We start from the raw sequence: 14,353 nt of genomic DNA, 5'->3' as shown, positions 1-14,353 counted from the left end.
CATCCAGCCTATACCAAGTAATTAAGTTCCCGACACCATGAAGGATATTCAGCATACGAGGAGAACAATGCACGTCCGGGGAATGCTACCGCATTTCCTTGGACAGCAAGACCATCCAACAGAGAAAAGAAAAAGGAAAAAGGCATAGCAATCAACAGGGTCGAGGCCGAAGCAAGAAAAAATCGGGGATGTCATCATGGACCCCGACATGGTCGAGGCTGCAGGTTCGACCATAGAAGAACTCGCCCCCGTTCAATTGGACCTCAACGATCATAGCAAAAAGGCCTATATCGGCTGTAAACTCCAAGAACCAGGTAAATTCAGTCAATTCTTAATAGCTAATGCAAATTTGTTTGCTTTTAGCCATGTTGATATCTGGGATTCCCAAAGGAAATTGAGATACACAAGTTAAACGTCGACCTATTCCATCCCCAGTAAGGCAAGTCAGACATAAATTCAACTCCGCCATCAAAGATGCAGTCTGCGAGGAGGTGAAAAAATTGTTAGAAAATGGATCCATCAAGGAGTCGAAGTACCCCAAGTGGATTGCCAACGTAGTGATGGTAAAAAAGAAAAATGGAAAATGGCGGATATGCGTCGATTTCACAGACTTGAACAAAGCATGTCTGAAGTATTCGTTCCTACTACCCCATATCGACCAGCTCATCGACGCAACAGTCGGGCACGAACTATTGAGTTTCTTGGACGCTTACTTAGGCTATAATCAAATTCTTATGGAGGAAGAAGACCAGGGGAAGACCATGTTCATCACCCACAAAGGAACGTATTGCTATCGGGTCATGCCATTTGGGCTAAAAAGGCAGGGGCTACTTATCAAAAGTTGGTAACAAGATGTTCAAAGACCAGATCGGTAAGACCATGGAGGTATATATAGATGAAATGTTGGTCAAGTCAAAAAGGGCAGAGGATCACATCGATCATTTGAAAGAAACTTTCGACATACTCAGACGATACAGAATGAAGCTGAACCCAGAGAAATGCGCATTTGGCATAACCTCAAGAAAATTCTTGGGTTTCCTGGTGTCGCAGCGAGGGATCGAGGTCAACCAAGACCAAATCAATTTAGGAGAGAGTGGTATCAAATAGGAAAGAGTTAAGAACAATACAAATTATTGAAACAGAAAAGAGAAGTTCAAAGCAAGAAGAGCAAGAGAAGAATATGGGGTTTCGAAACAATAGAAAACTTAAACCTCAAAATCGTGTCAAAATAGCTCTATTTATAAAGGTCTTGGTACTAGAACCGAAAATGGTTCATCTGTGATGATCCAAAATATTATCTTTAAATTTAATAAGTAATTCTGTGTTCTAAGACCCCAAAAATTATCATTTATCATTCCTCGACTTACGTGCGTAGTCCGTACAATTTTCCGAAAAGTTTTTATATGAAATAGAGCTTTAAAAACTCAACTAAGTTGACTTTAGTCAACATTTTGAGCAAACGGACCCGGATCAGTATTTTCACAATTTTAGTAGATCCATATCGTGATTTGGGACTTGAGCGTATGCCCGGAATTGAATTCCGAGATCCCTAGCTCGAGATATGGAATTTTGAAGAAAAATATTAAAAGCTTGAAAGCTTAATGATTTTTAAGAAATTACTGATGTTGGATTTATTGACCTCGGGTCCATATTTTGGTTCTGGAGCCCGGTATAGGTCCACTATAATATTTATGACTTGTCTGCCGAATTTGGTGAGAATTAGAATTGATTTGACGTGATTCGGATGTCCGGTTGTAAAAATATAAGTTTTAAAGTTTTCTTGAAAACTTCCTTTGATTTGGTATCCGATTCGTAGTTCTAGGAGTTATTTTTGCGATTTGATCGCGCGAGCAAGTTTGTATGATGTTTTAGGACTTGGGTGCATGTTTGGTTTGGAGCCCCGAGGGCTCGGGTGAGTTTCGAATAGGCTACGGGATGTTTTGGACTTTGAAAATCTGGTATTTTGCGGCAGCAGGTGTTCTGGCATGTCCTCCTTCGCGTTCGCGAAGGAACTCTCGTGAACGCGAAGAGTAAACTGGGTAGCTGAAGTTTTATTCTTCGCGAACCCGAAAGCTTGGTCGTGAACGCGAAGCGATGGGGGCATTACCCTTCACGAACGCAATCAGCTGCTCGCGAACGCGTAGTGTTAGGCACATCTGGGGGAAGGTTGATTATTCCTTCATCGCGAACGCGAGGGCCGGGGGAGGGGAGGGAGGGGGGAAGCCTTCGCGAACGCGAAGGAGAACTCGCAAACGCGAAAGCCACAAGCTGCCACTCATCACGAACGCGACAGGCCCTTCGCAAACGCGAAGAAGGCCTGACCCCTGTGACTTAATTAAAACAGAACCAAAACGGGAATTTTCCCATTTTTTACAAACCCTCAATTATAACTCGGCTTAGGGGCGATTTCAAAGGAGTTTTTCACGATTTCGAACTGGGTAAGTGTTCTTTATCCTATAGTGATTGTATTTCATAAACCTAAGCCTATATTTATCATTTATTTCGGATTTAGATGGAAGAAATTGGAATTTTTGTAAAACTTTCCAAAAATAAAAAAATTAAGATTTGAAGGTCCATTTGATATCGGAATTGGGCAAATTTTGTATGGTTGAACTCGTATCGGAACGGGTATTCGGATTTCACAAGTTTTTCCTGGATTTGAGATGTGCGTCCCACTGTCGAATATTATAATGAATTTCGGATTTTATCCGAAAAATGTGTAAATTCATATGGAATTAATTCATATGATTAGTATTGAATATATTGAATTGTTTGTGAATAGATTTGAAGCTTTCATACGCAAATTTAAAAGGAAAAGCTGTGGTTGAGTAATTGATTGGAATTTGCAAAGTGAGGTAAGTGTTGGGGTTAACCTTGACTTGAGGGAATAGAACCCTTAAATTATTTGTTATGTGAATTGCATGTGAACGACGTATAGGCGAGGTGACGAGTGTCTATACGTTGTCAAATTAATTATTTGCCTGCTTACTTGAAAAATCATAAATTATTTTTAATCATAAATTAATTATTATAATAATTATTTCTCTCTTATTCTTTGTCAAATATTAATTCATGAATTCCTGCATTAATTGTTACATGCTATTTGAATTATGTGCCTTAATTGTTATTTGACATTTAGCATATTAAATATTAAACTACCTATTTGCTCCCTGATTTTTATAATAATTTGCTATTTATCATTGTTTGCTTCATAATTAAACCATAATTATTGTATGCTTGTTGTCTTATAATTTTATATTAATTGTTATATTTATTGGAAAAATTTCTTCTATAAGAATTGGTAAATGAATATGTTGGAGGAGCGGGTTGCACGCCGCAACAGGATTGATTATAATGAATATATTGGAGGATCGGGTTGCACGCCGCAACAGACTTATTAAAAGTCTATATTGGAGGATCGGGTTACACTCCGCAACAGACTTATTAAAAGTCAATATTGGAGGATCGGGTTGCATGCCGAACAGACTTATTAAAAAGTCCATATTGGAGTATCGGGTTGCACGCCGCAACAGATTTATTAAAAGTCAATATTGGGGAATCAGATTGCATGCTGCACTAGACTTATTGAAAAGTCAATATTGGGGGATCGGATTGCACATTGCAACAGACTTATTTAAAAAGTCTATATATATACTTGATTGAAATAAATATATAACAGACTTGATTAAAAATGAATATATTGTGAGAGCGGGTTGCACGCTGCAACAGAATCGAATGTAAATATATTATGAGAGCAGGTTACACGCTGTAATAGAATTGAATGTGAATATATTGTGAAAGCGGGTTGCACGCTGCAACAGAATTGATGGAAGTGATAATTGGTTATGACTGTTGTGTTGGCTTCAATTATTATAAATGAGTTACCTGATTTATTTCTATTATTGTTGCTATTACTAATATTGCGTACAGGTAATGTAAGTGACCCGCCTTAGCCCCGTCACTACTTCGCCGAGGTTAGGCTAAGCACTTACCAGTACATGGGATCGATTGTACTGATACTACATTCTGCACTTCTTGTGCAGATTTTGGAGTTGGTCCCAGCGGCGTACCGTAGACTTGCTCGGATTTCAGCTACCAGAGCAGACTTGAGGAATAACTGCATGGCGTCCGCAGTTTTGGAGTCCCCGTCTATTTTACTTTAGCTGTGTGTTTATTTCCAAATAGCTTTATTTTATTCAGACCTTATTTGTATTTATTCTAGAAGCTCGTGCACTTGTAACACTAATTCTGGGATGGTATTTAGACATCGTTATTTTTATGGATTATTCATTATATTTCAAACTTGCTTCCACATTTGTTCTTGGATTATTAATAATTTAAAAATTGTTTAAAATTTGGTTAATATTATTCTAACGTTGGCTTGTCTAGAAAGTGAAATGTTAGGCGCCATCACGGTCCGAAGGTGGGAATTTCGGGTCATGACATCATCATTACTGGCGCCGGAATCGAAGCGGCAGGTTTAATCAGAGGTCACACGCTAAACGAAGTAACGCATCGGGAATATACATCATAATGACGCATGACATCATGACGTCACCCTAACTCGTGGACAACATAATTCCAGCAAATCGCTCGGGAAAATCGAAGTGTTTGAAATGTGCGGCCCATGTAGGGCCACGCTGCGAGTTCGCCACAGCCACCGCGACCTGCATAGCTCGCTCAGTTGTTTCGACCACAAAGAACAAGATTCGCACATCGATGATTGAAGCTTTCAGAGGTAAATTTAAAAGGAAAAGCTGTGGTTGAGTAATTGATTGGAATTTGCAAAGTGAGGTAAGTGTCTGGGTTAACCTTGACTTGAGGGAATAGAACCCTTAAATTATTTGTTATGTGAATTACATGTGAACGACGTATAGGCAAGGTAACGAGTGTCTATACGTCGTCAAATTAATTGTTTGCCTGCTTACTTGAAAAATCATAAATTATTTTTAATCATAAATTAATTATTATAATAATTATTTCTCTCTTATTCTTTGTCAAATATTAATTCTTGAATTCCTGCATTAATTGTTACATGCTATTTGAATTATGTGCCTTAATTGTTATTTGACATTTAATATATTAAATATTAAACTACCTATTTGCTCCCTGATTTTATAATAATTTGCTATTTGTCATTGTTTGCTTCATAATTAAACCATAATTATTGTATGCTTGTTGTCTTATAATTTTATATTAATTGTTATATTTATTGAAAAAATTTCTTTTATAAGAATTGGTAAATGAATATGTTGGAGGAGCAGGTTGCACGCCGTAATAGGATTGATTATAATAAATATATTGGAGGATCGGGTTGCACGCCGCAACAGACTTATTAAAAGTCTATATTGGAGGATCGGGTTGTACGCCGCAATAGACTTATTAAAAGTCAATATTGGAGGAACGGGTTGCACGCCGCAATAGACTTATTAAAAAGTCCATGATGGAGGATCGGGTTGCATGCCGCAACAGACTTATTAAAAGTCAATATTAGGGGATCGGATTGCACGCCGCAATAGACTTATTGAAAAGTCAATATTGGGGGATCGGATTGCACGCTGCAACAGATTTATTTAAAATTCTATATATATATGCTTGATTAAAATAAATATATAACAGACTTGATTAAAAATGAATATATTGTGAGAGCGGGTTGCACGCTGCAACAAAATTGAATGTGAATATATTGTGAGAGCGGGTTGCACGCTGCAACAGAATTGAATGTGAATATATTGTGAGAGCGGGTTGTACGCTGCAACAGAATTGATGGAAGTGATAATTGGTTATGACTGCTGTGTTGGCTTCAATTATTATAAATGAGTTACCTGATTTATTTCTATTATTGTTGCTATTACTAATATTGCGTACAAGTAATATAAGTGACCCGCCTTAGCCTCGTCACTACTTCGTTGAGGTTAGGCTCAGCACTTACCAGTATATGGGATCGGTTGTACTGATACTACATTCTGCACTTCTTGTGCAAATTTTGGAGTTGGTCCTAGCGGCATACCGTAGACTTGCTCGAATTTCAGCTACCAGAGGAGACTTGAGATATAACTGCATGGCGTCCGCAGTTCCGGAGTCCCCGTCTATTTTACTTTAGCTGTGTATTTATTTCTAGACAGCTTTATTTTATTCAGACCTTATTTGTATTTATTCTAGAAGCTCGTATACTTGTAACGCCAATTCTGGTATGGTATTTAGACACCGTTTTTTTTATGGATTATTCATTATATTTCAAACTTATTTTTTATGGATTATTCATTATATTTCAAACTTACTTCCGTATTTGTTCTTGGATTATTAATAATTTAAAAATTGTTTAAAAATTGCTTAATATTATTCTAACATTGGCTTGCCTAGCAAGTGAAATGTTAGGCGCCATCACGATCCGAAGGTGGGAATTTCGGGTCGTGACATCATCATTACTGGCGCCGGAATCGAAGCGGCAGGTTTAATCAGAGGTCACACGCTAAACGAAGCAACGCATCGGGAATATACATCATAATGACGCATGACGTCATGACGTCACCCTAACTCGTGGACAGCATAATTCCAGCAAATTGCTCGGGAAAATCGAAGTGTTTGAAATGTGCGGCCCATGTAGGGCCACGCTGCGAGTTCGCCACAGCCACCGCGACCTGCATAGCTCGCTCAGTTGTTTCGACCACAAAGAACAAGATTCGCTCATCGATGATTGAAGCTTTCAGCAATAAGCGGAGAGACTAACTGTGTGGGTCAAAATCTATCTTTAGAATATAGATCCAAGATAGTACTAGGAAAAAAGTTTCCAAGTCATCATTTGTCGAAACGGCCCAAGAAGCGGCGAAATCCATGGTCGAAGAGTCAACAGGGGCTGAAGTCGAAGAGTCAACAAGGGTCGAGGCCGAGTACCTTTGACAGAGTTATAACGGCTAGTTTCAAGATAGGATTTTAAAGAGAATATTCTAGTGGATATTCTAGTAGATATTCTCTGCACTTGTACTATTAGGGTTTCTTAGGAGCATGTTCCCTATAAATAGAAAAAGACACAATGATAGGGGACATGTGATACTCATTTGTCAAAAACACACTTTGACTTGAGAAATGGAGTTAGATCTTCTTTGCTAAGATACAAACATCACATTTTTACTGAGATTATTATCTATACTTTTCCAGTAGATCGAAGAAAAACTTAAATATTCAAGGGATTGTCTATCATTCATTATTGTCATTCATTTTATTTACTTAAATGTCATTTATTGCTATTCATTGATATTGAATGCTACATTACTGCTTCTGATTTCTAGAATATTTATTGTATGCCGCCGCCGCTGTTTGATCGTATCTACGTAGTATTTTTGGCTTCTTTAAGAACTCCATCTAGGGATACTATTGTTAGCTAAGATTAACCCTTATTAATATAAGTTTAATTATTTGAACCAAGATTCATATTTTTTGGTAAAACAGGTATCTTCCTCCTCTAGTGAGAATATTACTTGAATTTATTTTGCTTCATTATACTATGAGCAGTTATTGACCATATATATAGACGGCCTGGTCTATTATATTAGAACTTGACCATATAATGTCGAGCTGGGTCGTAATTTACGATGCCACAAAAATTAACAAATAAAATTATACATATTCGTTTTTGTACTTATTCTAGGAATTTGGTCCTATATACATTTAGATTTAGAGGTGTACTTGTTTTCTAGTATGCTTCAACCAGTGTTGGCTAATTACTCGCGTGCTTCTTAAAACCAGACCAAATTGCCAAGTGTTTTGAGGTAATTTACATTTTGAATCGACATGGGATATTGGTGTGGTTCAATTAGATTACAATGTCTCCACAAGATTGTAGAGTTTGCAATTTAATTGAGCCGTGCCAATATCACATGCAAAGAAAATACATAGCATTTTTGATGGAATGTATTCTTTATCTTTATGTACATATAGTGGAAGAGATAAGCACTGTACAAGCATACCATGTGATACAAACCATACAATACCAATTGAACAAGAAGATCTTATAATAGCTTAATTTTAAGAACAAAAACTATATATGAGTTGTTTGAAAAGCTAGCTAGCACACATTCTTTCAAAAAGAGCTAATTAGAAATTGAATACTAAGAACTACATGCGGTTTTTGTATGCGTAGAGTATAATGACATTCACTGTTTTCTTGGAAAGTATTATATGGACTTGGCGTACATGTGGCTTATAAAATGTTAAAATATAATCTATTTCTATATGTCCGCAACTATATGTTGGTGATCACTGTGCATTATTCTAAATTGAGCAACTTTTAGATAATAGATTAGGGATGAGAGAGCTAGTTTTGTGGTGATTTCATACTTTTTTCCTTCTATGTGCCTTAACATTATTAATTCCGTTCATTCTCTCAGAAAAATTATAAATTGAGAAAACCATGAAAAGACTCTAGGTATTATATACATCGATCGCTTAAATCGTTTGCCTAGTGACTGGAAATAAGGACTCATCAACTCAAAATATGACATACTAATATATTAGAGGCACAACCATAAACTACGCACATATTTTCGAACTTCTTGCCCTTAACTTCTTGCCCTGCCTTTCATCCTTTTCCTTTTTTACATGTGATGTAACTCCATGACCCCCAAGAAATAAACAATAGGCATTACCTTAACAACTTCCTTTTATTTCTTCCTCACGGCCATAATAAGGCAGCCGCTCGCAACGTAATCCATAAAGAAGATCCTAAAATGTAAGTATGAAAGAAACACCATTTGATTGATAACATATGAAAATGGCATTTGTTTGCCATATTCTTCCCCAAGTGATTTAATTTTCATCCGAAGTTTTCGTCTGATTGCAATTGGATCTATGAGTCAACTTCAATAAAGAAGGGAAGATTGGAGCAACATTAAAGTTATCTCCGTGTGATGTATAAATCACGGCTTCGAGCCGTGGAAGCAGCTATTAATGCTTGTATTAGAATAAGTTGTCTTCATCACACTACTTGCAATGCGATCATTCATCGAATCCTCCATAAACGCGAAATACTTTATGCACCAGGCTGCCCTTCGGTCGATTTCAATAAAAGAATGATAAATCATTAAGGATATAAAATTGGATTGGATCAGAGGTTCCTTCCACATGATTTGTCCTTGGTCTCGTACATGTTAAAATATGCAGTGCAGGCCTCAACATTAAACAAGACTAAAAATGGATTTGTTCTTCACCTGCCACTTGTGGCCCCTAAGGGGAAAAGCCAAATTAACATTTTCATTTTCTGATCTTTGATTGCATGCGGTGGAAAGTATTATAATTAATGTTGTATCTGTTTTATTAATTTGTCTGCAGTGGATTAATATCTTCGATTTATACTCGTAAAGTATCTAAATTAGGGGTGTTTTTCTCTAATATATGTAGTACGTACTTGTTCTTTTAAATAACTCCTTGTTATTTCCCATTTTTTCAGATTCACTAGAGGAAGACTTTCACTTGCGTGGGGAGGGTGTTAAGAATTTAAAAAAAGAAGAAGCAAAAACATAAAAAATAAAGATTTGACTTATCCTATTAATTACTAGTACTAATATTAATCAAGAAGTTGGCTATATTAGTTTTTATTTTTATTATATAAAGAGGGGAGGTTAGATTAAGAGATCAACAAAGACAGCATAAAGCAGTAGTGGAGGAGGGAAGAAGAGAGAGAGAAAATTAAATCCTTAAATGGACAACCTATTGGGTCTTTTAAGGATAAAAATCAAGAGAGGTGTAAACCTGGCTGTACGCGATGTCCGCAGCAGTGATCCCTACGTTGTTGTCAAGATGGGTAAACAGGTAGGTTCTCTCCACTTTTCTTCTTTCTTTTTCCATCCTCGCCATTCTTTCCATTTTAATTTTTAAATCGTCTGGGTTATTATTATTAGTTTTTTTAAAAACAATTCTGAAACGGGTCCAAATGGATCGAAATGGGTATTAAACTTTGTTTGCATGGAGATGTATCATATGATGCTTTGATTACGTAACTAGGATTTAAAGCGGGTTCAGGATTTATATTCTTTGAAGTTACTAATTTTTAAATTAATAATTTGTACATATTTAATGAATTTCTTAGGATAAATACATAGTTTGGACCAAAGCTATCGTGTTCCGACGACCCATAGCTTCTAAAAAGGTCAAACTGTTGGAAAGCCATACTTTGCCTCCAATCTTTGTGCACTGGGGTCTATATAATCAATGAATGTGACATCTGTAGAGGTTTACTTTTAGAACTGGTTTATCAATCACATTAAGTAAAAATTAGAACAGTTTTAGGTATAGTTCTGTTGTTACATTTTCATATCTGACGATTAGCGTACCATTATCAAGCTATTAACTTGGAACTAAGTAGGATCATGTTCTCCGGCGTTAACTATTCTTGTGGTCTTGTCGTGCTTCGAAATTCTTGTTGAATTTTCAATTCAGATGGCCCTGTAATTAAGTTATGACTTGTAGTAAAAAGGGGGTTGGGAAGGGATTGTTGAGTTCAATACAGTGTTCACATGTTTCTATCCGTCTTTAGTCATTGACTCCTAGAAGGTGTGACAGAGGAGATATGGGCTTTTAGTAATTGTTCAAAATTGACATCCCTGGTAGCATTTACCTTTTGGAAATAGGCTATGTAACTGATACGATGTTGTCTTATCTCACTTGTGTATTTGTTTGAGCCAATGATACCCGTTAACGGCGAGAATAGATCTGGATCAGAGTGCTTCAGAGTTTTAATTTGTGGCTGGAAAAATTATTTCATCCGTATATGTTACTGCTTTACGTGGTTTATCACTGCTTTACTTGGCTTAGTAGAGTGTTTTTAGCTTTCATGTGTCCAGAGAGATAAAACCTTTAATTTAACAAGCACTACTACTCTTAGGATAGTACAACACATTTTATGATGTTCTTTTCGCTCATAGAGTAAGAAAAATATGTTTGAAACGTCCGTAACTTTAATTTTTAGCCTTTGGCTGTTTTAATATATTGCGATTCAGAATAAGTTTAAAAGGTCCGGCTTTCATCACAGATGGAAAGAAGTCGTTTCTTTTCATGATGGAAAAGGTAGGGAGAAGTAAATTTAATTTCTAAAACTGTTGGTGGCCATTCTAGGATTTGCAGAGCTGCTGCAAATATGCAACATAAGTCACTGTTTTGTTTTGGCGAACTCCTCTGAGTTTCCATAAAAAACAGCTATGATTTTAGTGATTACATGTTCTAAATTATGGATTGGAAGAAAAGTATGTGCTTAATGTTCAGTTACTTCTACCGGATGCAAAATATTTATCTTATACACGTAATGCATGTTTCAGTTGGACTATTAAGCTTTATTAAGCCAAGGATTATATAGAAAGTTAGAAACTATATTTGTACTAAGGTAAAATCAGAGGACCCCTACATGTAACACTTAATTATTTTCATTCAAGGTTCTGGCTAATGTATATCATTCTTATGAGTAGATTCACAAAATCTCATACTGTTTGGGACATGATTGATAAGTAACTTGGAATGTGGCATTTAATTGCAAATTCTTTCCTATATTTTATAGTCTTTATAATTGCTCTTGCGCCAACTCTTAACTTGCATATGTTTACAATTTGAACACAGAAACTGAAGACGCGAGTTATAAATAAGGATGTTAACCCTGAGTGGAATGAAGATCTGACCCTTTCTGTTTCAGATCCAAATCTTACTGTTAAGCTGGTAAAGTTTCTTATTTGCTGGTGATAGTAAAAGATAAAACCTATCTTTTCTGTAGAGTATAATATTCCTCGTCTTATAAGCCTTTTAGGAATGCTCTGAGATGATCCTTTGTCACTTCAATTATTCTGATTTTGCATTTATGTTTGCCTCCAGACTGTATACGATCACGATATGTTTAGCATGGATGACAAAATGGGAGATGCAGAATTTGATATCAAACCATTTTTAGATGCTCTAAAGATGAACTTAGATGGCCTCCCATGTGGCACAGTAATCACAAGAGTAACGCCGTGCAGGTCAAACTGTCTGGCCGAAGAGACTAAAGTGGTATGGCAAGATAACAAAGTTGTGCAAGATATGTGCCTGAGATTGAAAAATGTGGAATGTGGAGAGGTCGAACTCCAACTTCAGTGGATCGATCTTCCTGGCAGCAAGCGATAGAATACGCAGGATACTATGAACTCTGGTTGCTGTTGTCTGTTGCTTATACTGTTTGTGGTTTGACATATAGGCCGAGTTCCATAAATATGTCCTTTGTACTCTGCAGCAATATGCAGAAGGTTTGTAGCTTAGTAAATTATTTGAACAACTTTCAACTTCTCTAGTAATTTGCTGGAATTGCTTAAGTTATATATGGGGATAATGATGATATAATTATATTTAGCATGCCATGTCATCTTACCAAGAGTGGGTTGCTCATTGGTGAGCACCCTCCACTTCTAACCAAGAGGTTGTGAGTTCGAGTCACCTCAAGAGCAAGGTGGGGAGTTCTTGGAGGGAGGGAGCCGAGGGTCTATCGGAAACAGCTTCTCTACCCTGTGGTAGGGGTAAGGTCTGCGTACACATTACCCTCCCAAGACTCCATAGTGGGATTATACTGAGTTGTTATTGTTGTATGCCATGTCATCTCATGAACATAGTTGTCCACACATATAGGCATCTAGAAATTAGGCATGTTATATGCCTAAAAGATCTGGAATCAAAGAAATACTAAAAGTATACAAATGCAGTATTTAGTGTAATTTGTTTTGGAAAGGAAGACTACAATAGCCACATTTCCAAAAGTTAATTTACCCATAAAGGATTAGAGCATTGACATTACTCTTTTTATATCAACATGCTCTGTAATGTCTGATAATACTACACTACTAATGTTTTTTTTATACTATTTTCATGACCTTTCAAGAATTTAAAATTCATGAACATTTTCAATTCTTAATTTTTTTTTCTTTTTCCCAAATTAGGAGTATATATATAGTGTTTTCACACTTCCCCTCCACTGTGACTCGAACACAGGACCTAACAATCGTAGGTGGATGTGCTTTTACCAACAGAGCGGGCCTCACTTGTCAATTCTTAAATTTAGATGTAAAGCACAAAGAGTAGCACAGCATGCATTTTGTGAAAGGAAACATAGTCGCATGTTTAATATTCAACACAAATAATAGAAATTGATACTCTACGTTGTAATCATCACCTTAAAAAAGTTATTGCAATGTTAAAAATGACTCATAGAGAGAAAGAGAAGGAAGACAAAGGCTAAAAAACAATTAAGATAGCTGAAATCTAAAGATAGAACAGGGAGCAGTAATTGCAACTTTATTTTGCACAACTAGGTGCACCAATTATTGAACCCATGTATATATGCCGCTACTTTTATACCAAAACCTTCCAGTAAGCCATGATTGAACAAAGTACTCATATAAACAAAAACAAAAAAAGAGAACCACTGCTTTCTTGTAGTTTTTTTTGTTTTTTTATGTTAAAAATATGGGACAGGGAGCAAACATTATGGTGGATGAATGACATGTAGTGTGAATATAGGGCAGTAATACACAGATATATTGTGCATTTGGAGAGATTCCCAACTCGTGTATAAATTATGTCCAAAGGGTTGGTTTATTGGATCCATCCAAAAGTCTTCTGCACATCCTTACACATCCTGGAAAGGCTGGGGAGACTGAATAAAAAAACCTAAAAATTAGTAGAGAAATGAAAATGAGGAAGAAAAGGGGCTTGGTTGTCGGTTGATTTGCGAAGTTTATTAAAAAAAATTACACTCTTTTTAGTGCGGTCTTCCATTTTTAATATTCGCTTGCAGAATTTCAAGGTGAAAAGTTAAAAGTGTTGTCTACGGACACGTGACAAATACAAAAGGGAATTGGTCATTCGCTTTGAGACTATTTGTGTGCTTCACCCAAATTTATCTTTTAATATTTGAAAGCATGAATCATCGAGGTGTGAGTGGACAATCTATAGTACTTTGCATTAAAAAATTTGGATCCAAAAAAGAAGTTTACAATGTTTTTCTCTGTATTCCAATAATTCTTTATGACATTGTTAGTTTCAAATATTTGGAGTATAGTGGATTGCTCTTTGGAATACTCAAATCTATTTTGCTACATATACTGTTTTCAAAAACTTATAGACATCTCAATACTTAATAATACCATGTGATCTAAACTAGTAGTAATTTTTTCTATGTTTGTTTTGGGGACATTGGAGGTAGTGGCAGCACTAAAATACTTGGGAAACAAAATCAAAAATCTTATGGTATATTTTAAAAAGAAATGAAAAATGATAAAAAAAAAAAAATCTAGACTAATGATAAGACTGATTCTTTTTCTTTGGAATTTGTACCCGAGAAATAAGA

General features: G+C 36.2%; 1 protein-coding gene across 1 annotated transcript; it reads left to right on the top strand.

Annotated features, from left to right (window-relative positions):
• The first annotated feature begins 8,604 nt into the window (after nucleotides 1-8,604).
• On the top strand, nucleotides 8,605-12,363 carry LOC107768743 (protein C2-DOMAIN ABA-RELATED 4-like). Its single transcript, XM_016587886.2, has 4 exons — nucleotides 8,605-8,728; nucleotides 9,446-9,807; nucleotides 11,605-11,700; nucleotides 11,854-12,363. The coding sequence occupies exons 2-4, from the start codon at nucleotides 9,697-9,699 to the stop codon at nucleotides 12,139-12,141; spliced, it is 495 nt and encodes a 164-aa protein (XP_016443372.1). The 5' UTR covers nucleotides 8,605-8,728; nucleotides 9,446-9,696; the 3' UTR covers nucleotides 12,142-12,363.
• Nucleotides 12,364-14,353: the final 1,990 nt, after the last annotated feature.

Source organism: Nicotiana tabacum, chromosome 22 (assembly GCF_000715075.1).
Source record: "Nicotiana tabacum cultivar K326 chromosome 22, ASM71507v2, whole genome shotgun sequence".
Classification (NCBI taxonomy): domain Eukaryota; kingdom Viridiplantae; phylum Streptophyta; class Magnoliopsida; order Solanales; family Solanaceae; genus Nicotiana; species Nicotiana tabacum.
Note: the sequence above shows the minus strand (reverse complement) of the source record. Positions and strands in the feature narration are given on the sequence as shown.